Source organism: Arachis hypogaea, chromosome 19 (assembly GCF_003086295.3).
Source record: "Arachis hypogaea cultivar Tifrunner chromosome 19, arahy.Tifrunner.gnm2.J5K5, whole genome shotgun sequence".
NCBI lineage: Eukaryota > Viridiplantae > Streptophyta > Magnoliopsida > Fabales > Fabaceae > Arachis > Arachis hypogaea.
This window is the reverse complement of record NC_092054.1, coordinates 158438664-158464944: the sequence shown is the minus strand read 5'-3', so window position 1 is coordinate 158464944 and position 26281 is coordinate 158438664. Positions and strand designations below refer to the sequence as shown.

At 33.6% G+C, this 26281-nt stretch overlaps 5 protein-coding genes across 5 annotated transcripts; 1 reads left to right on the top strand and 4 right to left on the bottom strand.

The window, feature by feature from the left end:
- Positions 1 to 3053: 3053 nt before the first annotated feature.
- Positions 3054 to 4920, bottom strand: LOC112779903 (3-ketoacyl-CoA synthase 6). The gene has a single exon (XM_025824261.3). The coding sequence runs from the start codon at positions 4808 to 4810 to the stop codon at positions 3353 to 3355; it is 1458 nt and encodes a 485-aa protein (XP_025680046.1). The 5' UTR covers positions 4811 to 4920; the 3' UTR covers positions 3054 to 3352.
- A 7013-nt stretch (positions 4921 to 11933) lies between these two features.
- On the top strand, positions 11934 to 14625 carry LOC112777195 (alpha-L-fucosidase 1). The gene is made up of 3 exons (XM_025821499.3): positions 11934 to 12862; positions 13154 to 13393; positions 13764 to 14625. The coding sequence occupies exons 1-3, from the start codon at positions 12309 to 12311 to the stop codon at positions 14440 to 14442; spliced, it is 1473 nt and encodes a 490-aa protein (XP_025677284.1). The 5' UTR covers positions 11934 to 12308; the 3' UTR covers positions 14443 to 14625.
- A 988-nt stretch (positions 14626 to 15613) lies between these two features.
- On the bottom strand, positions 15614 to 19208 carry LOC112777552 (DEAD-box ATP-dependent RNA helicase 7). Its single transcript, XM_025821958.3, has 11 exons — positions 18501 to 19208; positions 18301 to 18412; positions 18133 to 18203; positions 17884 to 18038; positions 17668 to 17779; positions 17484 to 17585; positions 17179 to 17408; positions 17005 to 17101; positions 16832 to 16926; positions 16624 to 16757; positions 15614 to 16545 (listed from the first exon to the last, which is right to left on the bottom strand). The coding sequence occupies exons 1-11, from the start codon at positions 19041 to 19043 to the stop codon at positions 16289 to 16291; spliced, it is 1908 nt and encodes a 635-aa protein (XP_025677743.1). The 5' UTR covers positions 19044 to 19208; the 3' UTR covers positions 15614 to 16288.
- A 239-nt stretch (positions 19209 to 19447) lies between these two features.
- Positions 19448 to 21340, bottom strand: LOC112777554 (embryo-specific protein ATS3B). The gene is made up of 3 exons (XM_025821960.2): positions 20872 to 21340; positions 20551 to 20664; positions 19448 to 19973 (listed from the first exon to the last, which is right to left on the bottom strand). The coding sequence occupies exons 1-3, from the start codon at positions 21001 to 21003 to the stop codon at positions 19650 to 19652; spliced, it is 570 nt and encodes a 189-aa protein (XP_025677745.1). The 5' UTR covers positions 21004 to 21340; the 3' UTR covers positions 19448 to 19649.
- A 2387-nt stretch (positions 21341 to 23727) lies between these two features.
- Positions 23728 to 26245, bottom strand: LOC112777553 (xyloglucan galactosyltransferase XLT2). The gene has a single exon (XM_025821959.3). The coding sequence runs from the start codon at positions 25572 to 25574 to the stop codon at positions 23934 to 23936; it is 1641 nt and encodes a 546-aa protein (XP_025677744.1). The 5' UTR covers positions 25575 to 26245; the 3' UTR covers positions 23728 to 23933.
- Positions 26246 to 26281: the final 36 nt, after the last annotated feature.

The window sequence follows — 26281 nt, the reverse complement described above, 5'->3', positions numbered from 1 at the left end:
AAACAATCCCGGACTCACTCAATCAACATCAGGACTTTCAGATAAACAATCCGGACCATCCGATTTCTTGAAAATTAAACATATTATGTGATGGGAATTCATATAAGAGTTCATATGTTTTTTTCTAATATGTTATCAGTTATGTTTTTAAGAGAGACATAATGTTTACACGTAGTTTATTCCAAACTGCACTTGAAATTGATGCATATAGTGAAGCCAGAGTTGGGAAAGATAGTGACTTGAATAGCCATAGGAGGTATCAACAAGGTGCCATCCTCTAAGGCAACACCAATATCAGCTTTTATCAAGCCACTATTCATTATGTTTTACTTCACATTAGTATGTCATTTACTTCAAACTTGTTACGTTATACTGATAGTTATAATGTATTTTTTTTAAATATTGATAAATATTTAATCTATTAATTAATTAATAGTATAATTTTTATAGTAAACACTTTTTTGTCTCCAATGAACACTATTTTTATTGGGTTGGGTAAGGTTGTGTTGGTAAAAAAATAATATATATAATGAATTTTTGATTAGGCTAAGTTTTTCATAGGTTAAACCATGTTTTTAATTTAATATTTAAAATTATTGTAATGAATATATAGACTAAATTTGTTAAACTCCTCATAAATCATACTTGGATTGGGTTTTTCCATTTTTTTTCCATTTTAATATAAATTATGCACAATGGTCCTCTCAAAAATAATTTAAAATGATAAATATAATTTTTTTTAAGTTAGAGTGCATTTTTTTAATTTTGATAAATATCTATTTCATTATTTAACTAATAGTATAATTTGTAGTAAAACTTTTTTTGCCTTTGTAGTAAACAGTATTGTTAATAAATAATTTGAATATATATTAAATAAAATATTATTTGGACAAATATTATTGGGTTAGGTTGGGTTGGATGGAAAAAAATGATTGTTCATACCCTGTCCCAATGATAAGGCCCAGGTCCAAATAAAAGGTCTAATCCGAAGGGTTGAGCCTCGCCTAGCACCGACCTTCTTCCTGCGAAGTCGGTTCTTATCACGACTTGCCCTAAAGAAGTCGGGGACGAGGGTTAGCTGGCAGATAATCACTCGTTTAAATGAGTAACTGCCCTTAGAATCTCTCTAACCACTTCCAGGAGCCATATCTTAACCTCCCTAAGATAAAGGGACGGTTATCACCCTAAAAAGATGGCACTACTTCAACGGTGGTTATTGGTTCACCACTATAAATACACTGACACCTATCAGGTATCTCTAAGTCCCAATACTCTCTAGACCTGCTCACACCCTTGCTGACTTAGGCATCGGAGTGTCTTTGCAGGTACCATCCCCCGCTCGTTCATAATTACAAATCGGACGGAGGCCCTCAAGGCGTAGACCCGCTCGAAGACTTCCTTCCTCAGACGATTGGGCCAACCTAGCAAGTCCAGCCCACCATCTCCGGTTACCCATCGTAACAATGATATATAATAAAATTTTGGGTTAGATCAATTTTTTCATGGGCTAAGTTAGGTTTCAATTTTTCATGGACAAATTTTATTTGGTTTCTTTCCCATGCTACTATTATTCATCAGGAAGTCGGATGAACTTCTTGTTTCTAAATATACTAATTAATGTCAAGGTAAGTATTCCATCTTTTTAAGTGAGAAAGAAAGAAGATCAGAGAGAGGAAGTTATGCTTGTCAAAAAGCTAATGTCTGTGTTTGAGTGCAACCTAATTGTGTGAAATACGTTAACATTGTAGGAAAAATCAACCCAATTTTGGTTTGAATGAGTGTGAAATACATTAACATTGTAGGAAAATCAACACAATTTTAAAATGTATTTTTTTTCTTTTATTTCACCTTGTTATGTTGAATTTTTTTTATTAAAAAAAAAGGTTAAACAATTATTTTTCACACTTAATTCAACGTGACTAAGGCTCAGTTTGGGTAACCAACTTAATTAAGCTCATTTTGATAAAATAACTTAAACAATAAATGATTCTGTTAAAAGTAACTTATAAATAAGTTATTTTATGTTTAGATTTTTAACTCTAAAAGTGTTTATTTTATAGAAATGTGATGAAAAGTAGAAGTATGATGAGAGAAGTCATTTCTTTTTAACTTTTCTATAAACTCCTAAATAGCTTCTTAGAAGCCAATGAGTTATAGCTCAAATGGCATAATCTCCTCATACTCAATTAAGAGGTCACAGGTTCGAATCTCTTATCTTTGGTAAAAAAAAAAAAATAGCTTCTTAAAGGCCTAAGTGAGGTTTTCAATTTAGCGTTCCCGGCACCTTCTCCTCAACCACTCAGAAGAGAGGATACTAACTTAATTGCATATCTTTGAAAATTGATTAATGCTAGGATTACTAAAAATTGAGTCATAATCTTACTTTTTGTCCATTCGACAAAGAATTTCAACATCCACCTATTAATATGTGGATAATCCCATGCACAAAGATGCATACAAGCAACTTTTAGTTATAAATTTTGTAAACACTGTCAAAAGACTAGCTTTTATAAAATTGTTTACTGTTTTGTTATTCTACCTTTAAATATATAAATATTTCTTTCTTGAATTACTGTAATTTTATTCTATGTCAAGGATCCTGTCAGATGCAAAAACTTATTCTTAATTTAATCTTTTATATATATATATTAGCTGAGATTTTGTATTAGTACATTTAAATACAATTTATATTTAGATATATTGAGTTAATAATTAAAACAAACAATATTTAAGTAAAAAATTCTAAAAGCATTAGATAGGATTAAGTGGATTTTCTATTTTCTATATTAATAGGATTTTTCCTTTTCTTTTTCTTTGGTGACTTATATTAAGAGGAATAAGTAAGAAAAATAAAAAAAAATTATATTCAACTTATATTTTCAATTTAAGCTTTTTTATTGAAATATCCTTAAAAAGTATTTATAGAACACTTCAAGAAAGAAAAAGAAGTATGAATTTGGCATAGGGGTAGAGGTGAGAAGATGAATATATGTACCCGGAAAGTGGAGACAGTCATAAAACAGTGGCATTAATGCATGCAGAAAAGCAATTAATATGAGGAACCAACCTTCTTAGTTCAAAGTTCAAACCTGTTTCAGGGCCCCCCTTTCATTTACTGTACTACAGATGAGAAAATTAAATACTACTTTGACATTGTAAATGTATACTCACTCCCCCCACTTAGCTTGCCCCTCTTTGATTCGCTACGGCTACAATTAATGAATAATAAACACATAAAATGCTAAACATTATAAAAGTATTTAAGGTGGGTCTACCTTATATGTATCAGTATCACCCATAGTCATATAATATAGGAACATTAATAATAAGATGATGATAAATATAAATGACACTAAGGTGTTGAAGAATCATTAACCCATAAGGGGTATCGATGGATGCAGTCAGCCCATGGGCCCTTGTTGGACTCAGCAATGATGGGCCTGACACATTGGAGGAGAACACTGTTGCATTTGGGCCCACTACCCATACCGAGTTGCCATATTCTGTCACCTTTGTGAACCCGTTCCTTGGCTTCCAAGTAAGCAAGTTCGTACCAGAGAGATGAAGAAGACTGGTTCCCGAACCTGTGAAGAGTCATCAATGCCGGTTCCATCTCTCTCTCCCCAAGCTTCAAGCCTTTCCCCACTTCCATGATTACTGACCTCCCAGAACACGGCATGCAGAAATGCTGTATCACCGTCTTGAAGTTCGGAACGTAGATCCCTTCAGACTTTGTCAACAAGAACCTCTTCTTCATCAGGGAAGCAAAATACCGAAACTTCTCAAACAAAGGCAAGATCTCAGAGCCAAGAATCGTGATGTTTGAACGAAGGGTCTCACCGGCTACTTGAAGCAAGTCCCTCTTCAGGGTAACTCCCAGCTTCCCTTCTGAATCTTCTTCTCTTATGGCAGAAACATAAGCTTTGTCTTCGAAGGCTCTTTGTGTTCTTAGCGTCCTAAGCACCCTGTATTTTGCGTGCTTCTTTGCTTCTTTCTTGTTCGAGAGAAGAATGGCGGCGCTTCCCATCCTGAAGAGGCAGTTGATGACCAACTTTGACTTTTCGTTCCCTGAATACCAACCTGTTGAGAGAATCTCTGTGCTGAGAACAATGGCGTTTGAGTTCTTGTTAACTCTCAGAAGATTCTGTGCCATGTCTATGCATAGTGCGCTTGCACTGCACCCCATGCCGGAGATGTTGAAGCTCTTGATGTCAGTTCTCATGGAGTATTTGTTGATGACAATGGAGGCCAGAGAAGGAGAGGGACAAAAGCCACTGCAGTTAACTATGAGTATGTCTATGTCAAGGGGTGAAACATTGGTTTTTGCAAAGAGGTCATCAAGGATGGGGAAGAGAACCATGTGAACCTCTGTTAAGGCTTCATTTTGGTCTGTTTTCGGAGGAATGTAGTGCAGTGAAGGAGGGAGGGAAGTCTCTTCGCTTTGACCAGAAGTTTGAAGAACTTTGGCCATGAAGGCTAAGCTTTCATCGTCAAAGACTTCAAACATGGAAGCGTTTTCAAGGAATGCCGCAAATGGCACCCTGCAAGATCCCGGCGGTTTAAGACATGAGAAGTCAACAAGGTAAACAGGAGAAGACCTTGAGAGAATGTGCTTTAGAAGGAGACAGAGAAGGAGGAAGCATAGAAGAAGAAAATGGAACATTGGTTCTGAGTTTTGGAAGAGTAAGAACAGTTCAGAAGATGCAACAAGAAGGAGAATACAAGACCAAAGGAAGTGTGAGAGTTTTGAGAAGAGAAGCTCTGATAAGAGAGGATCATGGCTTGGCTTGGAAATAGGTTCCATTATCATGTGTGATATGTGTGATGTGTGATGATGATTCTATATAATAATGTTTCAGCAATGGTGCCGAGGCCTAAGCTTATAGTTACCTTCGCTCCTTATATTAACACAACCAAACTGTACTAGCTATAAATAGAGACCATAGAAAGTGGGAGAAGAAGAAAACCATAAAAATTATTTAGGATCTTATTCGGTGGAATTTAAATGCAGTGAACTTCACATTAACTTGATAATTGAGAGTAATCAGATAAAAATTTAGTTAAAGAAAAAGTATATGAAACCAAGAGGTAATCAATAAAAAAATAAACAACTTAACTAATTTATTATTATATTTATTAATTTTATTTGTTTTTAATTTATAATTACTTCTCACCCCAAATTAAAATTTTGAATAATACGTTAGAGAAATAGGGGCGGGAATTACGAAATTTCTAACAATCTCGATTCTTAGTATATAAAAAAATTTATAAAATATATAAAAGAACATCTATTTAGTATGAAAAAAAAACATTCTGATACTTAATAGAAGAAACATCCTAATACCTAGCATAAGCACCATCCACATAGAGGTTTTGGATTCATCCAGAGACATTTGGTTGGTTTTTGACTGGTACCCTCTTGGTTCCTAGCATTGTTGTTAGTTAAATCATTTAAATTATTTAACCGTTTTTCAACTATCAACTTCATTTGAAGTTGATTGCACCTGAATTTTCATCATCTTATTTTATATTTATTGTGTATTTATTATTTTTACAATATATATTCAATATATTTTTTTATTAATATTAATTAATATTTTTTATACTAGTAAAATTTAAAGTTTATCTATCTTGTATTTTTAGTACACATGTTAAGATTATAAAATTAAAAAAAATTATTAATATAAAAATTTGAAGTTTTCAATAAATTTATTTTATATTTATTAAATAAAAATATTTAAAATTTTATACTAATAATAAACTTATCATATATATTTAAAATTTGATTTTAGCATTTAAATTAACCAAATATTAATAAAAAATAAAAAATTGTATTAATTATGTAGCATTAGTGTGCACATTTTTCGTGAAGAATTTCAAATTTTGCAGTTTGGCAGATGAGGTTTACCCCAACACAGTTATTGACCTCATAGAAAGAATCAATGAATGCCTATATATCCTTTTTCTTCGTATATTTTCTTGTGGCCAAAGGGTCATAATCATAACCATACTGTTGAAGCACAATGGGTCGTAGTCATAAGTAACTCAACCAAACTCTTTCCAGTGGTAATAAATCCCATGAAAAAGAAAAAGACCACCATATCCCTTTTATGGTTTCTTTTCATAAAGTACGATCATGCTAGAGTTTGCAAAGCTAAGATATCACAATATGAATGGACCCCTCGATTCATTAATGAATAGTCTCTTGCATTCTACAGAGAAAGGGGTTGCACACTTGCACGGTTTTTTAATTAATTTTGTGGCTGTAATTTTCAAGCGTGTATCTTTTTGAAAACAAACTCAGTGATGATTATTATTGAAGTTATTGCAGCTTATATCAATTTGTACCATTTTTAAAACAAACATATAAGCATGCCTTGGTCTTATGTATAGATACAGAAACAGAAGAGCCGAGGAATTTTTCATCATGTAATTTATTATTTGTTACATGAGCAAAGTAACTAAAAAAGATTATTTAGTCAACCCCAACTTTCCAACATTATTGACAATGGCAAGGGTTATTATGCAGGTTATGTTATAATTTTGAATGTGAAAACTCATCTTATTTAGAATTTAAAATTTTGAGTAAAAATTTATATTCAATTATTTCTATATGTATTATTTTTATATAAAATTAATAATTAAAAATTAATAATAATAATTTAATTAAATATATTAAATTATTTAATTAATTATTAATTATTTATTAGTGGAAACTCAGGTAAAATCGACTTCAAATATCTAAAAGCCGTTAGATAATTTGACTGATTTGACTAAATTTTCATTCAACGACTCTTCGATAGAGTTCATTAATATCTGAGCTCATTAGTTTTCTCCCATCGATTTGAATAATGGGTCTCAATTCGGGGAAAAGAATTGGTAAGAGACATAAAACCATCCATTCCGGATTTATATTTGTTCGGATAAAATGTTTAGCTAATTCTATACGTCGAACCAAAAAAATTTTTCTTCTTCCAACTTTTCGAGCTTCTCATTCATTTTCATTGCCCGTGGATCCTCTTTTCAGGTATCAACTTCACATAAAGTCGACTTCACCTAAGTTTTTACCTTATTTATTTCATACAAAGATAACTATAGATAGGTGTGTATCAATTTTGAAACGGTTAATGCTTCATCACTCTAAAATCATAAATAAAAAAGTTGAAAGGGTATACATATGTGATTAATAGCAAGATGAAAATTAACTGATAATTATTTTAATGTGAAATTGATAATTAAAAATCGTTAAATAATAATTTAATTAAATCTGTGAAATTATTTAAGAATTTTTAGTTATTAACTTCACACTAAATTAATTATACTCGGGTTTCTCCCTAATAGCAAATCATACTGGCATTGGGAAAGTAGAGTAAACAGTAAGAAGTAAAGAAGGGAAGTGAGTTGTCACACACAGTTCATTGAATACTATAGCATCACCTCAAATGGAATTCAAGTTGGAGACGTATTACTACATTTGAATATGATACTGATATATATTATTATGATGAAGGAGAGGTTAAGTTCTGTTGTATTAGCAAAAATGCGCAAAGATTAGTCAGTGTATATGTTGGGGCTTTTAAGCAGAGACAAGAATAAATGACAGCATTGTGCTGTTAATTAATGACTACACGGTTTCCTGCATGTGATTGTGATGTGAATGGGATTCAGAATCCACAAGTAGAAGGGGGTTTCAACATTCAACTCTGAACATTATTGAAGTATTCCCTTCTTCACCTACATTGCTGCTCCTCCATTACAATGTCATAGTTAATTTACCAACGAACTGAAATAACCACTTTCTCACTAGATAAATGCTACGATGCTTAAAATGTGGTGTTTATTTACTAGAAAAAAAAATAAAAATTAATATTTAATTTAAAAGATATAAAAATAAAGAAAAAAAGATAAATCGAATCTCTGATTTTTTTTGTCTATAAACATTTAAATTTCTGAAAAATTAAAAATACAATTAAGTATTTGATCTCTTTAAAATTTAGACATATTTATCTTTAAGTCTAATTTATTCAATTTTAAAAACTTTCTTATCCATCTGTATTAACCAAGTCAATACAACAAGAGTCATATTTAATTTTTCTGTTAAGGTTGATAAACCTAAGTGAACATGAGAGATCGATATGTCCAAGTTTTAAAAAGGTAAAAAACTTAAATTTATTTTCAAATACTCGAGGATTTAAATATCTACGGATCAAAACGTCAAGGACCTATTCGTCATTTTCTCAAAAATAAATAATTTTTAAAAAATCAAAACTTACCACAAAAGATAAATTAGATAAAATTTAGACACCTAACTCAAAGATACCATAAAATTAACTCTTTTACTAAGACAGTAAATTTTCTAATTTCACAGTTATCTGAGTGTTTTTTTTTTTACTTTTTAAATATTAACTATGCTAAATATATATTAAAATCAATCACTAATATTTAATATATATTAATAATTTATATATATAATACATTAAAAATAAATTAAATAATATATATATTTATACAAAATATATATACTGTGACTAATTTTGATATATATCTAATATTTTTGTTTAATTATATTAAATTTATAAAAAAGTTAAAACTTTTATATTATTATACTTTTAATATGAAATATATTATTAAAATACAAAATAAATAAATTTAAATTTTTTTATTAATAGTAATTTTAATATATATTTTTAAAATATTCGTTAGCTAAATCTGTTTGATATTTAAAATATGATTCAATAATAAAAAAATGTATATATGTGAATGAAATCGCATTGTAATTTGTAAATTAAGAGGAACAAAGTGAAAATCAGCACTACTGTAGAATATAGACAGAATTTAAGCGACAGTACAAATGAACCATAAATGAAACGGCGATAAAGGATTAAGGTGTTATTTATGATACACGTTTTCTAAAGAAAAATGATAATTCCGATAGAAACCAAGTCTGATAATTAATGCTGTATTTATCTATAAACTAAGGTATTGTAGAGTGAGTCCACAAAGCAGCTTAATAATCAATGCCGTACCTGTTTTTTACAGCATATGTTAAACTTATTATTAATAAAATATTTTAATTTTTTATTTTAGTAAAGATATAACAAACATATAAAAAAGTTAAATTTCGTTATTCCTTTTATAAAAGTATTAGTTAATATTTATACTCTAAAAATATATTAGCTAAATTTACAAAATAAACTAATGATAATGGTAATTTCATTTTGGCATTGAGCCAAGGGAATTGTATGTCTCTACATATTTTCTGAAATATGACTCAAAACAATTGATATATCTAGGTTGGTACCAGAATTTAAAGTAGTAGTGCAATTAAAATTTGTATACCAGAAAATAGTGAAATTGAATCAATTAATGTTGATAATAATAAAAATAATACAATTAAATAATGAAATTACAATGCTATATAACAAATGAGGCGCCCACCTACTTATATAGTATACTATACACTAAGGCGGCGCAAATTAAAGCCTAACTTCATCTATTTCATAATACAAGGTTTACAAACTATACTTTTATATATTGGCTCTTTAATTAAATCCAATTTGATAACTAACAACTTAGATAAAGTATGAACAGTTCTTGAAGTTTCTGAACTTTCACCGTCATATATATACTAGTGTTTCATATTAATAGTACAACACTTAAATGGCAGCTTTATCAATCCATATTGATAGTCTAGTGGTTCATCTTTTAGAATATATAATTAAAAATGTTATATCAAAGCATCACATAGATGGAAAAAACATAACATATGAATAATTCTGGTAAGCTAGTAATAATATGTAGTTCTAGAACAGGACAGAGATATTTATTCATTTAGGATTATTTGGATATCAAATAATAATGTGGGATTGATCGGAAAGTGCAAATTCCAGTTATAGTAGTACTTCATGATAAGCTTACCAGAATTTTAATGTGCTACTAAACAACCATTTTTCTCTTCTCTGTTTAATTAGTATGCCACCATCCTTATGAGTTATGACTTATGAGTACAATGGGGTATAGTTTGGTTTATAATGCCTCTTAATTAATTTTAAGTTTGGTTTAATTTTGTTTTAGACTTTAGGTCCTTAAAGTTTAAAGTGTATTATTTAAATTTAAATTTTTTTTATTTAATTTTAATGTAGTCCGTCGTGAGATCAAAGTTAAATAATTAACGAAATATTTTACACAGAAGTATAAAAACAAGGTCGATAATGTGGAGAACAAATATAAGTTTTAGAGGCACAAAATCAACTGTGGATGCATCAATTTATTTATTTATCATTCTCTTTAGTTATACAGAAAATATTTCATTTAAATTGTAAAAAAAATAATAAATAAATGTATTAATATATCTATGGTTGATTTTGTATCTCTGGAGCTTGTACTTGTTCTCCAGATTATCGACTTTATTTTTGTACTACTGTTATGTAGAATATTCCATTAATTATTTAACTTTAATCTCACCATGAGACTATATTAAAACTAAATAAAACTTTTTTAAATTCAAATAAAACACTTTAAACCTTAAAAATCAAAACAAAATTACATTCAAATATAAAAAATTAATTTAATACTTTACCCTTAATTTTATATATTAATCTTTAGCCTATATCTTCAAATGATAACTTTAGTGTGTGTATGTGTGTGTTACCGGGGACAATTATTTTAATATTTATAGGGTATTTTGTAAACTATTTAGAGTCTTATCATCATCAGCATGATAAGCATCTAATATGTATAATTATTTGGCTTTATATTTAGGGTTTGGATAATTATCACCTTAGAAATTTATAAGTTTTATGAGAGAATTTGTTAAAATTTTCAAAGGAAGAAAGCTATTAAGCAATAAATCCATTGACACTCAAAATTGTTAAATTTATTAAAATCAAACGACACATAAAAAGTATGCCAATAAAGTCACAAGATTATTACTAAAACATAAATATATACCGTACTAATAATAATAACGAGGATTTATATATATTTCCCCTACATATTTAAGAATGATCATTATTGTTATTTTAGTTCTTATCGTTAAAGTTTGATTTAGTAAATCTTTGATTTTTAATTTCACTTATATCATTGAGTCGTAAGGATTTTCTTACGTTTTAAACTTCTATTATCTATTTTCATAGTAGATAACATGGCAATGAATAACTAATTACAATATGTGAAGCTAAATATCAAAACTAAATCTCTATTATAAAGGAATATTTATAAGGTTGCTTTTATTTACAGATTATTAGACAGATATTGTGTATTTAAAAATATTGTGTATTTAAAAATATTGATTTAATATATTTTATATTTTTTAATAAAAATAAATAACATAAAAATACTAATAAAAACACATTTTTTTTAATTTTTTATTATTTTTATTAATTTTTTATAATTATATTTTTTTCTTAAAGTTTCTGTATGAAAAAAATAATAAATTAAATTTTTATAATTTATTTTTTATATTTAATTTATTGTTAAATAAAATAAAAAACATTAATTTTTATATTTACCATTGATATCTCATTCTAATGCCCAATTTGGATAAACAACTTAATTAAGTTACTTTTGAAGAAATAGGTTAAACAATAAATGCTTATATTAAAAGTAACTTATAAATAAATTATTTTGTATTTGATTTTTTAGTTCTAAAAGTACTTATTTTAAGAAAAAATTGATAAAAAAAAATTTTATTATGAGAAAAGTAATTTTTTTAAATTTTTTCTTAAACACCAAAATAACTTTTTAAAAAGTTATAATTTTATTTTAAAAATTGAACCAGACATTAATATTATACATTTTTCATAAATTAAAAGTTAAAAAAAAGTCAGTTATAAACCTATCCAAACGATCCTCAGGATATTGACTTATCCCATATTAGTAATTAAATGCAGTCTAAGATCCAATAAACAGAGTTAAATGAGATATTATTGAACGAAATTGATACATTGAACGAAAAGATTCATTGACGAAAAAGAAAAGAAAAAAGTGAAAAAGAATACAGTTTATGGCAGCTCAAAAATTCCCGGAAGAAAGTGAAATCCACGTGTAGAAAACACATTTTCTCTGCTGCATTAGGAGTGGAATTGGGAACAGAAAAATCAACCCGTGAATTATTATTGGAATGCATGATGAATGCTATTATCATTGATGATGACAATCACAAAACAAAATCCCATTCACCTTTTTCTTCACTTGTTTCTTAGCTACTTACCTTCATCTTCAAGATTCTTCAATTCCATCCTCACAACCATAACAATTATATAAAAAAATCTACAAAAAACAAACACAACATAACCATCAATATCACCATGCCTAGAAACAGAACAGCATGGTGCTATTCTTTCTTAGTTACACTATTAATCAAACTCAGCATTATTTCTTCTTTTTCTCATAAACTACCAACACCACCACCATTGCCAATTCTGCCACTCCCATCATATTCACAGTTAAAATGGCAACAAAGAGAGATCATAATGTTCCTCCACTTTGGAGTCAACACATTCACAGATAGAGAATGGGGAACAGGCCACGAAAACCCTACAGTATTCAACCCTTCTGGACTCAACACAAAACAATGGGCCAAGGTGGCAGCAGAGGCAGGAATCTCATTGATGATACTAACTGCAAAGCACCATGATGGATTCTGCCTCTGGCCTTCAAAGTACACTGACCATTCTGTCATTAACAGTCCCTGGAAATCTGGCAATGGTGATGTGGTTCAAGAATTTGTTGATGCTGCCACACTGCAAGGAATCGATGTAGGGATCTATCTTTCTCCGTGGGATCGACACGAACCGCGCTACGGCCATGATGTTGCCTACAATGAATACTACTTGGCTCAACTGCAAGAGTTGCTCAACAAGTTGGTTCTCATTCTCTTCCATACTCTATTTTGATTTGAGCAATGATAGGGACCAGCAATTTTTGTGATTGGTAGCCATCAAATAGCCATCAATGATGATTTAATGGTGTGAGATTGATATGAGATTTCATCTAATAACTCACCTTTCTCTGTTGGTTACATACTGGCCAAAATTCAATAAAATTGCTGGTCTCTAGACTTTTCCTTTTGGATTTTGACTATACTTTGTTTGTTTGATGGATTCAATTTTTAAGCTTAATGTTATGCATTGCAACGATTTTTAATTGGTAGGTACAAAAATGTTAGAGAAATATGGTTTGATGGAGCAAAGGATCCAAAGTCACAGAATGTGTCATATTATTTCTCAGATTGGTTCTCAATGGTGAAGGAGTTGCAGAGTTCCATCAATATCTTCTCTGATGCTGGTCCTGATGTTAGGTGGGTGGGAGATGAAACAGGAAGTGCTGGCTACACTTGTTGGTCTACCATTAACCGAACTTCTCTATCAATTGGAGCCCCAAACATCTCTCAGTAAGTTTTCCTTTTAAGCTAAGCTAAGTAGTAAATAACTTGTAAGATATGATAAGGTATGAAAGGTGAAGCATGAGTGCTAGCTTTTCCATAATAATGTGCACTTTCTCTCAAAAAAGGCAAAAACAATAATGGAGCTGCATTACTTGTGAGCCTTGCTCGTGTTTCTGTCTCAATCAACAATAAAAAGATGACAATGCTTCCAAATTTTCCAAAGCATGAATGGTGTGGCTTACCAAACCTATAATGTCATAGTACTACTGGTTTTCTTTTTCTTTTTTAGACACAGACTGGACCCCCATTTGTTCCATAATCAATTAGTTAATTAGAACTAAAATGATTTCAACTTGCTTAATTATGAACAATGCAGATACTTAAGCACTGGTGATCCAAGAGGAACAGACTGGCTACCAGCTGAATGTGATGTTTCAATTAGGCCAGGGTGGTTTTGGCACAAATCAGAATCACCAAAAAGGCTAAGTGAACTTCTTGACATTTATTACAATTCAGTGGGGAGGAACTGTGTGTTACTTCTAAATGTACCTCCAAATACAACTGGCCTTGTATCTGATGATGATGCTCATAGATTAAAAGAGTTTAGAAATGCAATTAACACAATCTTCAATAAAAATCTAGCTGAGGATTTTTACATTAAGGTTAGTAGTCAAAGGAGTGCAGAATTTGGGCCAGAAAAGTTGCTAGATAAGGACCACTTATGGTCATATTGGGCACCAAGTGCTGATGATGGTGAAAAGGATCACTGGATTGAAATTTGGACCAATGATGGAGGGTTGAGATTCAATGTGATTAGGGTGCAGGAAGCAATTGGACTTGGTCAGCGGATCCAACGGCACGAAATCTATGTGGATGGTAAATTGATGATCCAAGGGACAACTGTGGGATACAAGAGGCTTCATAGGCTTGATGTAGATGTGGTGCAAGCACGTCTTGTGAGGATTAAGATCACAAAGGCAAGAGGGTTGCCCTTAATTTCTTCTATTGGATTGCATTTTGATCCTTATTGGCATTCTAAGTTTACTGCCAACTGAAAAGCCAGATTCTAGAACATAGTAGAATGAATGAATACGTTGGAGAACAATGTAAACATGTGCTTCAATTTATTTTTATTATTTTAACTGCACCTTCCAAGTTCCAATGTTGTTGTCATAGGCTGTTGAAATTTGAATAACAATAAGAAAACAATTGAACGCATATGCGTACATTACTTTGCACTAGTACCATCTTATTCTATTATTTTAGCCACATTACCACATCTTAGTGCAAATTATACTAATTTTCTCTGAAAAAGTTATATGATACTCGATATCATATTAATCTCCTTTATATACATGCTAGTATGCTACTAATCTCCACTAAATCTTTGATAAGTTAGTATAAATATGACAAGAATTTTTTGGGTATAAATATCACTTTAACCTATTACTTAAATATCTCTCTCCTTTGAACCAGCAAAATCTATTTAATTAGTATTGAGTAAAGTATCGTTTTTGTCCTCAACGTTTGGGTAAGTCTTATTTGTGTCCCTAACGTTTAAATCGTCCTATTTGTATCTTTAACGTTTATAAAAGTGATTCAATGTTATCCTACTATCAATTATACTAACAAATCAGATTATATTTTTCAATTATTCTCACTGTATTCATTCTCAATTAGATCTCACTTGGATGTGTTCGATTTTAATATTATACCTACTATTTATGTTTAGATTCAATTATGTATCTAGAAAAGTGAATTATGTAAATATTATAGGAATTAGTTTCAACATTTGATGAGTTATTTTTCGGAGTAGATCATCGATTCTATTCCAGACATTTGTATTCTAACTTCAAGAAGAGATTTTTAAAATTCAAACTAAAGCGTTTATGATGTGTAATTGACGGCAGCATAACATTGAATCACTTTTACAAACGTTAAGGATACAAATAAGGCGATTTAAACGTTAGGGATACAAATAGGATTTACCCCAAAGGTTGGGGACAAAAACGATACTTTACTCATTAGTATTAATGATGGCTTCCGAAAACAAGTTCATGGGTCTACTCTAGTCCTGTGAACCATTAAAGTATTTTTTGCTTTAAAAGAAGATGAATACTTCTTGATGAGTTTCACTAAATTTACACCTAACAAAGGCCTTATAGTTTGTACACTACATGTGATATGAGATACATGACATGAATCAATGAGAGACGATCAAAGATATAGAAGGAAAGAAAAACTACTTCATATTTAGCCATACATATACATTTAGAAATCTAATCCAACTATCCTTTAAAAAAAATGTATAGAAAACAAAGCAATTAGAAAAAAGAAAAAAGAACACTAGACCCAAAAAAAAATAAAAAGGATATATCACATTGAATCTATTTAGCTACACAGAGACAAGACACTGAGACAAAAACAAAGAGATATAAGATTGTGTTTCACAAAAGAGACATGGACAAAGACATTGTGTCCATCCTGACAGGAATGACACAAAGACACTAACAAGAGACACAACTTATTTTTTATTTTTTCTTTTATTATTCTTGTTAATTTTTCATAATTATATTTTTCGTCTCATTTTTTAAATGAAAAAAAATGAAAATAAATTAGATTTTCATAATTTGTTCTAATTTATCACCAAACAGAATAGAAGAACACAAAATTTTATATCTCTGTGTTTGATGTCTTATTCTAAGTCTTGTCTTATCCTGTTTTCAGAAACAAACGGAGTCTTTGAACTAGTATCTTCCAAAACATCAGAGTGAGCTTCACTCGCAGTTAGTTTCTCCAAAGCTTCAACATACTCATGAATGGATCACCAAGGTTCAGGTTCATTGGCAATGATAATGGAGTAGTGATCATCATGTCTAAAAGTCCCTATCTCAATCTGTTTCACCATCTCTTTCCACTCCTGATGCCACGACCTCTCCCAATGCCACCATTATTAGAGAATCTGTCACTGGAAAATCTAACATTCCTGCCACTGCCACCTCTTCCACCCAAAAACCTGCTCCCAACACTTCTATCTCCGAAACCACCACGACGAGGGCCACCACTACCAAATCTTCCACCTCTTGATTGGTCTTTTTCTTGCAAACGTGGCAACGCTGTCAACACCTCTAACCTCACACTTGAGGCCTTGTCCTTACCTGTTGGAAAAAAGTATGAAAGAAATGTGTTGAAAGAATGCAGAGAGGAAAATAATTTCCTTTGAAATAGAACTGCACCTGCAAGATATGTATCTAAATCTTCAGCTGGTACATCAAAGACAACGCCACTTCCCTCGGCGGTGAGAGTGAGACCCTTCACTGCCTCAACCTTCTCTTCGGCCAAGAATCTCCTCAACACTCCATATGCAAAACTGACAAAAGCCAACAATGACTTGGTAAAAACATTGTCACAATTCATAGACATGCTTTATAGTGAAATTCTCACGTTGCAGTGAAGATAGGTTTCCCAATCTCAAGAAGTAATGTAACATGGTTCTCCATGGAAGTGAGAAGCGATCTTTTCTTCATCTCAGTATAACCCTGTACATTATTACATGATAAGCCAAAGAGAGTTTTCCAGCTCAGAAAGAAAGGATTTGACATTTTCAATCAACTCACAACAGCCTTGGCAAGAGCCTTTGCAAGTAATTCAACAACTGACAAACCGGAGTTTTTCAAAAGCTCCTCAGCAGTAGACTTGAATGCCGGAATCACACTGCATTCATTTCATATATATGTTAACAGTGAATGAGAGCAGTGAACACAATTACAATTAGCAAATTACAAGCATACCTATCAGACACTTGATTGATCATCTCAGCAGCTTCCCTACCTATAGCTTTAGCAATATCATGAGGCTGAGGAGCAGATATATGTTCAAATTTGACACCGGATTCTCTTTCGATTTTGGATATACTTGACCTCCTTGGATCATAAAGCATAACAGCAACTCCACTATTACCTGCTCGTCCCGTGCGCCCTGAACGATGGATATAGGCTTCTACATCCCTTGGGGGTTCACACTATAAACCAAAATACAAATATCACAATGGCAGATTGTGATGAAAATAAGAATTGTCCAGTTCAATATCTAGTACCTGGATAATTAATTGAACATCATTAATATCCAGACCTCGAGCTGCCACATTTGTAGCAACTAATGTCATGAATTTGCCAGACCTGAAGCCAGACAATGTAACCTGCAACAAAGAGGAAGGAGTAGTTAAGGGGAACATCACACTTGAGACATAAGGATATCAAGAAAATTCATGAATGGCTGACCTCACGTTGCGCCTGCTGTATGTCTCCATGGAGAGCTCTTGCTCCAGGCAAGAAACCTGCAAGTTGTGAAGCAGACTCCTTTGTCTCAGTAAATATAATCGTCCGTCCTCCGCTGAACCAGAACAACCATGTTATGTATCAATAACTAAGTAGGGATCCAAATTTGATATGCAAAATGAACATGGAAAAGGTTACTCATAACACAACGAAGTTCACCTGCTATAACAGCGAATGATGTCCGGAATAAGGCGGGACCTGGCAGAAGTAGTGCACGGAAGAACAATATGCCTAACATTGGTGCTTGCCTTCATTTTTGTATTTCCAACAAGGTCAGCTGTCTTCTTATCTGGCTTCAGAAATTTTGCAGCAATCTGGCAATAATAGACATAGAAACAATGAGGCAATGCAAGTATGATAAGAAAGGAAGCAAGAAAGAAAGAAAGAAAGAAAGAAATAGAAGCATACATGCTTAACCCAGTCTGGCAAAGTAGCACTGAATAAAAGTGTCTGGACTTTACTAATGTTCTCTACCTTACCTACAAGAGAGTGAGACAAATCCAATATGAATATCTGATATTACTCAAATGAAAGTGAAATTAACTCAATGAATGAATTGGGGAACAATTAAAGTACCAAGAATAAGTTCAACATCTTCAACAAAACCCATCCTCAGCATCTCATCTGCTTCATCCAGGACGCGAAATCTAAGCTGGCTTAGGTCAATATTTTCCCTCTCTATATGATCCTACACCAATACCAATAGAAGCAACATGAAAATTCATTCAAAGTTAAATCAACAAAATGGCAATGAATTAAGTACTTTCGGAATGAACCTTAATCCGGCCTGGTGTGCCAACAACAATATCAACACCTCTCTTGAGCTTAATTTCTTGGCTCTGGTATGGAGCTCCACCATATAAACAGCAAGATGTTAATCCGACGGCGCCACCATAAAGTTCAAAGTCAGAGTGAACCTGAGATGCCAATTCCCTTGTTGGTAAAAGAACCAGAACGCTTGGAGGCCTTCTATAACCAGTCTTTCTTGAAGCTTTGGCTATACCGTTTGTCAAAGACTCTAATATGGGCAACACAAAGGCCAGAGTTTTTCCCTGACCGGTTCGAGCACGGCCAACCAAATCAGAGCCATCAAGAATGGTATCAAAGGTGATGGCCTGAATTGGAAACAGTGACTCTATTCCCTTCCCCTTCAGCCTCTCCCTCAATGGCTCCGATATCCTAAACCTCCAAACTGCATTCAGATCCTCCTCCTCCTCCTCCTCCTCTTCCTTCTTGTCTTGGTATTCCTGTTCCATCAACTTAGCCGCCTCCTCCTCCTCCTCCTTCTTCTTCCTCACATCCCCGTTGGGGGTCCCCATGACGACGTCGGGTGGTGTATGGCAGTGAAGTGTACAAGATGCGGAGGAGTGTCGAGCTTTTCGGTTCTATGAAACATTCTCCTCCTTCAATGCTTCCTAAACTCTCGCAACTGTCATCTCATCATATTAACAGACAACTCTTTTGTCGCTTTTCGGACATCCTTCCTTTTTCTTTATTCTTTTAATTTAAACACTAAATAAAGTAAAACAATTTATTCATTAATCAATATCTTATCATTTTAATTTTTAACACGAAACTTTGGATTATATAATATTTTCGTTACTATTATTATGTATCCTAGACCGGGAATTCTCATAATTGGTTCGTTAATGTTAGTTGTTGGTTGCTTACAACAAATTCAGAAGAAGCTTAAACAAAATTGATTGGTTACAAATTCTACTACTATCAGTAACAATGATAGTTTATTTCTACTACTATCAAAATCCTTCAATGTTCTATAGAGACTTCTTTATTCAAAAACATTACCACATGGTCACATATCAAATGCAAATTTAAACAAGAAAGCCAATATAACTAACTGCATTGTCCAAACTCTAAAGGTTTTTCATATATAGGTTCACTATTTCTTCTGCAAGTGATGCTTATTACAACCAAAAATGAAGAACAAATCCCAGAACCAAAAATAGAAGCCATTTCTGAGAAGAGAGGTGGTATGAAGAAGAAGCAGCATTGCACCAATCAAAACCATACCATGTATCTCTGGGGATGAATGTGTTGTAATAGAAAGTAATAGGCTTGCCATAGTAACCACTGATTTTCACACTCTCCGGCATCCAACCGTCTAGGCCGGATCTATATAAGTACACATAACATATCTGATACGCGCAAGGACCTTTTATCTGAAAGGTATCTGAAGAACAGCGCTCGAACGTACCTGAAGCCGGATCGTCCAATCTCGGTACGTATATCTGATATAATTTAACATATGAAACAAAACTATGAATTTCACTTTCTTAATTAGTTAACACCAAACATGTTTGAAGCCATTTAAAAGCATGTCTTCAAAAGCCATCAATCTATTCAGGGTATATTTGCACATTGGAGGTTTTTTACAGTTTACACTTCAAACCCTTCCTTTCCAAAATGAAAACTCACAAACACCCCTTAGTGGTTGTGGATATCACAGTTGAAATCCTTGTTTTTCTATTGAAATATATTCATTACACTTTTGACCAAGTTTCTATTCTTACATTTTAATGCCTATAAGGTTACATTGTTTTGTCATATAGACTCCAATCTCCAGCCTAAAACTTTCTAACCTTTCTCTTCTACACACAGATATAAGAATCAATTCATGCACTATAAAAGCCTCCATAAAAAGACAAATGATGAAAATATACAGAACCAACTTATGAAGAAGCTAACAAAATAGATGAATTCAAGAAAGATGGTAAAATCCACCTCCCTAATCGACTCTAATAATTCAGACAAGCATATGAAAAGAAGTGAATGAATTGGATGAAGGAAAAGCATAAAAGTCAAAACCTGGTTGCCATAAAAATCCCCAAAAGAAATACTGATCTGATCCCTTGTATAAGAAGGAGAAGAACAACTAGTAGATATAACCACCGTGTAAGAGCAACTCCCCTGGCTCTTCAGCTATTCAACAAAGCAATAATCTCAAAAGTCAGAACAAATAAATACACAAATAAGCAAGATTTCAGCTACATATTCATTCATATATTTTTTGGTCTCCTGTTTATTTATATTCTAAAAAATAAAAAGTATAAGAAGAAGAAAGGGGTTTTAAATTTTTGTTTAGTTCAAGTGAAGCAGTAGTTACAACTTACAAGTTAGAAGTAGTACCTGAAGATAGCTGACATTGAAAGACTCGGCAATATGAGGCTTAAGAGCATAGGACTCCGACTCAGATACTGATAGGGTCACTCCACAGACCAACAAGAGCAGAAGAACAACAAGATGATGATGATGCTTCATTTTTTTTTTCTTTTTTAATTTTTTTCCCCCTCTTTTTGCTGAAACTTTAGACAACAGAATCAAACAGGAGCAGAGGAGTGGAGTTGTTGAGGAACAGCGTGGTGTGGAAACTGGAAATAGATGTCTTCGGCTAAAAAAATTCAACCTTTTCTCTCTCTCTCTTCCTATGCACGTGTCACTCTCTTGTTGAACAAAAAATATGAATATTTTAAAACAAAAACAAAATGTGTCAACGAATATGCAATCCAACCCCAATTTATGCTATAGATACTAAGATTGTATTATGTCTAGAAAGACAAAGCCAAGTTATGATGCCGAGGTTGAGAAGGGCAAACATGTCTTTATGATTATTTTTCCACGAGATGCGCGAGCGAGTATCCCATAAATGCCCGTATTATTCTTATTATTATTTTTTTTTTCATAACCTTTTAATTGAATAAGAGGAGACTATGTCATTTGAGTTATTACTCATTGGCTATATTATTCTTTTTTTTTTTTAACCGAAGATATGGAGATTCGAACCCTCAACCTCTTAATTGAATATGGAAAGACTATGTCATTTGAGATATTGCTTCTTAGCTATATTATTCTTATTATTGAAAACTATAAATGTCAATTTTAAATAAGCATATTTCAAGAAGGTTGAATAAAATAACAGAGGAAGGTCACAAAAACTTAGCTAACAAGAAAAATCATATATATACGGATATCGAGAAACTTCCAAGGTTAATTTTGCTATAAATAATTAAATATTCACCTTTTTTTTTTCATCTCCTTAACTTATGAATTAAGTTTGACACCAAAAACCTTATAAATTAAGTTGATTTTTTGTTTTTCTGGGGCCGGAAGGTGGGGATTGTAATTCACAGATACCTTAGAGGCCCAATAAGCATTACTAGCAACAGATACTGCAAAAAATTCAGCCCAATAATGTATAGTCCAAAAAGCTTCGGTCCAAAAAAATCATTCAAATGTGATGTTTTGTTTCTCTCATTCAATATTCAATACCATGTCAGACCCAAATTAAAATCACTATTAGAATATTAAATAGTGAAAATATTTCATTTGATGATCTTAATTAGTATATTGCTACTTATGTGTAGGATTTATAACTTTTACTATTGACTCAACACATACCAAATTAATAGACCAAGCAATTACATCTATTAAAATTTAATTAAAAATATTCACATGCACACGATAAAAGTGTCGGTTTCTGCCATCAACATTTAAGAAATCTATAATGTCTACATTATTATATGCCATAGAGGTAATATTACTGTTGATTCTATCGAGCAATAATGTCAGCTTTGATTATGCCCGCTATGGTTAATTATTAATTTATTATACTCCAAGGATGCATCATAGTTCTTGGCAGCTAATAGGTTAATTAATCTATCTATATTTTTGCTTTAGTTTCTGTTCATGTGCAGTTAATGTATTACATTGTCGAATTTTATGCCATTCATGTGATTTTCTACATGTGTTCACTGCGTATGCTTCTGTTTATATTTCTCTTCGGTCAATGTGTGCTGCAATATTGAGATTTGAGAAGAGTTTTTTGCACCTTAGTTAAATAATTCGATGGTGCCGACTTAGCATCCGTTATTTTGTGTCAATTAAAGGAAGAAAATAATTGAAATGTGTCACCTTATTTTATACAGATAAAAAAATTAGGCACTTTTTCTCCACTAATAAATCCAACAACTATAAACTCCACGACATAAACAAAAATGCTACCTATGACCTAACACATATTGAAGTCTTTTACCAAAGAAATCTTCAACAGTAGGAAGAAAATTTAATAGAGAAAGTGTCATTTTCATCGCCGTGCTTTTCTTGTTTAGCATGTCCTTAACTTGTGTCCCTTCCTACTTGTTGCCGTAACCAACTAACCATGATGCCATCATCCCAAAAGCGATACCATGAAAATAATAGGAAGGTTTCTTGGATTCTTTTTTTTTTTTTTTTCCTTTTTTTTGGACTTGGATTCCTTTTTGTTTATATTTTCCTAATGTGACTTTAGTAATACTAAAAGTTCTTAAATTAATTAATGTGGATCTAGGAGAACTTTATTCTTAACCTTATGCGTCATTTACCCTTTGAAGGCCCACAAGGCCACTGCAACAAATTGAATGGATTCCCCACTTAATTAATTAAAAGCAGTCTTTCGAAAGAGGTGAGGCCACACATTTTAACCTTTTAGGGGCCTCCTTTGTTCATATCTATTCTGCTACTGCAAGTAATCACTTTCTTACTACCATTGTTTTCCTTGCCACCTGGTGAAATTCATGCAATCATTCACAACTCCCAAGTCAAAAAAATTGCAATTGTTTATAACAAGTTCATGAACAATATTGTTTGACTTTGATGTCAACATAATAACATATGAGTTTTTTTTTTTAATGCAATTTCCTGTGTGATATTACATTTCTTTGTGGACATCCAATGATTGCTCGTTCCAAAGAGAAAGAACAGAAGAAAACCATGAAGCATTAACAGCCACACGTCAGAGCATTATTATGAGCAAGAGTTTGATCAGAGAGTCAGATAGGTCCACCAATCTCAACCAATAGAAAAGAAAGAAACAAGTAACAGCATTCATTCATTTATTTATGCATCCTACATGCCATTGGACAATGTAATTAACAACCTCGTTTCCTTCATTCATGTATGCCCTGGTACCCTAATTTGCTCAATCAAGTGGATAATAAATCACCATAGTTATGTTTAAAAAGAATGCCAATATCAATCATTTTATATTATATGGTATATGGTACATCCCGTTATACATTAATAAATAAATAAATAAAACCTGTAAAAGAAAAACGCTATCCTACCAAACTTACAAGAAAAATGGTGTTCTTATTTTCTTATTTATTTATCTACCCCCTTCTTTTCTTTACTGAATGAAACACCCAGCTCCATTTTCATCTCCACTTACTGAAACTCAAATCTTCTTGATCCCTAAACCTTCTAAATACCCCTTCAATGGCAACATCAAAAGCATCCTTCATTCCCTCCAACCCATTGTTACTTTTGGCATAAACCAACCTTGGAATATACTCGATCACTTTCTCCCGCATTTTCCTAACCTCTTCCTTGCTGTAGCTTTCGAGAACCGCTTTTACCGAGGTCCCATTCTTAACCGCGTTCCGGTCTATGTAAACCGAATAACTACCCGGTTCAGCCGGCAAGAACCACTCATACTGAAAGTAAGCACTCCGCCGCCAGAAAAAAACCGGAATCGAACCTGCCACCATGCAATCGAAGATCGAACGCCGCGTGAAGCTGTCCCCTCTCGGCTGAAGGCAGAAATCCGACTCAAGAAACGCCTCCATGATCGCAGACGTCCCGTTCGAGCATCGGCTCCCGGAGCAATTCACGGCGCGGCACGACTCGCCGGAGTCTCGGCACTGGCTCAGCAACAACCCTCGGAAGTCGTTGCGGAAAGTGCGGCGTGGCGCGCCGGCGAAACAGAAGAGCGAGCTGCGGCGGCAATCGCGGACGAACTGCTGCCAGCGAGTTACATCAGAGTCGAATCGGGGGTGAAATCCGGTAGGATAGGGAATACCGACGTCGAAGTAGTCCCAAGGGTTACGCTCGATGAGGAGGCGCGTGACGTTCCTCATCCCTGTCTTGTAGATGCAGCTTGAACCCCAGTCTTGGTCCTTGGACCTTCGAAAATCCCATGTGATGCGCCCCATGGTGATGAAGTGATCCCAGCCGTTGGATTTCTTGTAATAGGGTTGATCATTGAGCCACGTCAGCATCATGTCACAGTGATGATCGCGATCCTTTGCTGTTGATGTGTTTGACCATAGGTACTTCCCAACCGCGAGTCCAGCGTAGAAGGGGATGTAAAATGCCGTAGCCAATTCTGGCTCCGTTACCCTGCACTTGTGGTGGAGCATCCTCCTGTGGAAGATTATTTCCGACACGAATTGGTCCGTCCAGTACCACGCCGGAAGGAGATCCTCCGGCACGATTCCGGCAAGACCGGCAGCGCTCTGGCCGAGTCCATCGTTTGCGAGGGCGACGCAGCGGGAGCTCCACGGGTTGAGGTTGTCGCAATTCTCGAGAATTTCTTTGTTGAAGGTTCTGGGGAGGTCGTAGACGAAAACCCTTCCGGAGCCGCATTGGTCGAGTGAGGTGTTCTCGATGACTTCGTTTTGGGGGAGTGTGGGTTGTTGAACGACAGCGTTTGCAGGAATAGAGAGGTAGGGATGGTGGGCGTTGGTTGAGTTATGGAGAAGTGTAGATGGGTGAAGGAAGGCGTCAGGGTAGGGGAAGCTACGGAGGTTGGAGAGGAGGAGGATCTGGAGGAAGAGGATGATGTAGAGAATCCATGAACGAGGGTTTCTAGGAGAGAGGAGGTGTATGAGGGCGGCGGTGAGGGCGGAGAAGGTGGATTTGGGATCGGAGAGTTCGGGAGATTTGGGTCTTCTGTGGGGTTCCGATGAATGGGGAAGCATGAGAAATGAGTTGTTAGTGGCGGAGGGCTTGTATGTGGAGTTTGCTAGTCTAGTATGCAGTGAGTTGAGGGAAAGTAGCAGAGATAAAGGATACATATGGTGGATGATGATGATGTTGATTGATGAGGAAGAGAGAGACACGTGTCAAGGACTTTTACTGGGTGCCAGGGGCAACCGACACTCATCATGCCAGATATTCATTGACATGTGGCTTCCATTGAGTTGCCTATCCATGTTCTCTACCCCTGCATAACATTCTACTACTCTATTCTACTATTACAGTATTACTGTACCAAACCTGTTTTAACCTCGCTTTTGGATATAAAATAAGATTGAAGAGTAGAGTAAATGGTTTGGGTTAATACTTCATAGTTAATATGGGGGAGTGAAGGTGAAGTGGCATGTGATCACGTTAGGGTTGCATAGAAGGGGACCGGAGAGAGAGGCGCAGTTATCGGTGATGGAGCATGAAAGCAGCTTCGAGAGAAATTCCATTTACCAAGTGTCTTCAGTCTTGACGGTTTGCGGTTGCGTCGCCGTCAAGTGTCCCGCCACGTGCACCGCTATTTATAATTGGACCCCGTCCACTAACTGCACTGCAAATACGACGCCGTTTCCTCCATATAATAATACAATTGTAATTTGCACATGCCAGTTGAAAACGGTGCGGAGCATTCAGGTGAGAGTGAAAACCCACCGTCTTGGGGCCCATTTGTATTGGCCTCAACCTTGCTTATATACCCACATGGATCATATGATTCTCATACATACAATTATAACGAGGTAAAAACTCAGGTGAAGTC

What these genes read in the sequence shown, in the direction of transcription:
- LOC112777553 (XM_025821959.3), bottom strand. Translation starts at nt 25,574, where the DNA reads ATGTATCCTTTATCTCTGCTACTTTCCCTCAACTCACTGCATACTAGA.
- LOC112777554 (XM_025821960.2), bottom strand. Translation starts at nt 21,003, where the DNA reads ATGAAGCATCATCATCATCTTGTTGTTCTTCTGCTCTTGTTGGTCTGT. An exon ending in TCAATGTCAGCTATCTTCAG is followed by an intron (nt 20,665 to 20,871) that starts GTACTACTTCTA and finishes TTTGTTGAATAG; the next exon opens with CTGAAGAGCCAGGGGAGTTG. An exon ending in GGGATTTTTATGGCAACCAG is followed by an intron (nt 19,974 to 20,550) that starts GTTTTGACTTTT and finishes AAATTATATCAG; the next exon opens with ATATACGTACCGAGATTGGA.
- LOC112779903 (XM_025824261.3), bottom strand. Translation starts at nt 4,810, where the DNA reads ATGATAATGGAACCTATTTCCAAGCCAAGCCATGATCCTCTCTTATCA.
- LOC112777552 (XM_025821958.3), bottom strand. Translation starts at nt 19,043, where the DNA reads ATGGGGACCCCCAACGGGGATGTGAGGAAGAAGAAGGAGGAGGAGGAG. An exon ending in GCACACCAGGCCGGATTAAG is followed by an intron (nt 18,413 to 18,500) that starts GTTCATTCCGAA and finishes GTATTGGTGTAG; the next exon opens with GATCATATAGAGAGGGAAAA. An exon ending in AGATGTTGAACTTATTCTTG is followed by an intron (nt 18,204 to 18,300) that starts GTACTTTAATTG and finishes ACTCTCTTGTAG; the next exon opens with GTAAGGTAGAGAACATTAGT.
- LOC112777195 (XM_025821499.3), top strand. Translation starts at nt 12,309, where the DNA reads ATGCCTAGAAACAGAACAGCATGGTGCTATTCTTTCTTAGTTACACTA. An exon ending in CTGCAAGAGTTGCTCAACAA is followed by an intron (nt 12,863 to 13,153) that starts GTTGGTTCTCAT and finishes TTTAATTGGTAG; the next exon opens with GTACAAAAATGTTAGAGAAA. An exon ending in GGAGCCCCAAACATCTCTCA is followed by an intron (nt 13,394 to 13,763) that starts GTAAGTTTTCCT and finishes TGAACAATGCAG; the next exon opens with ATACTTAAGCACTGGTGATC.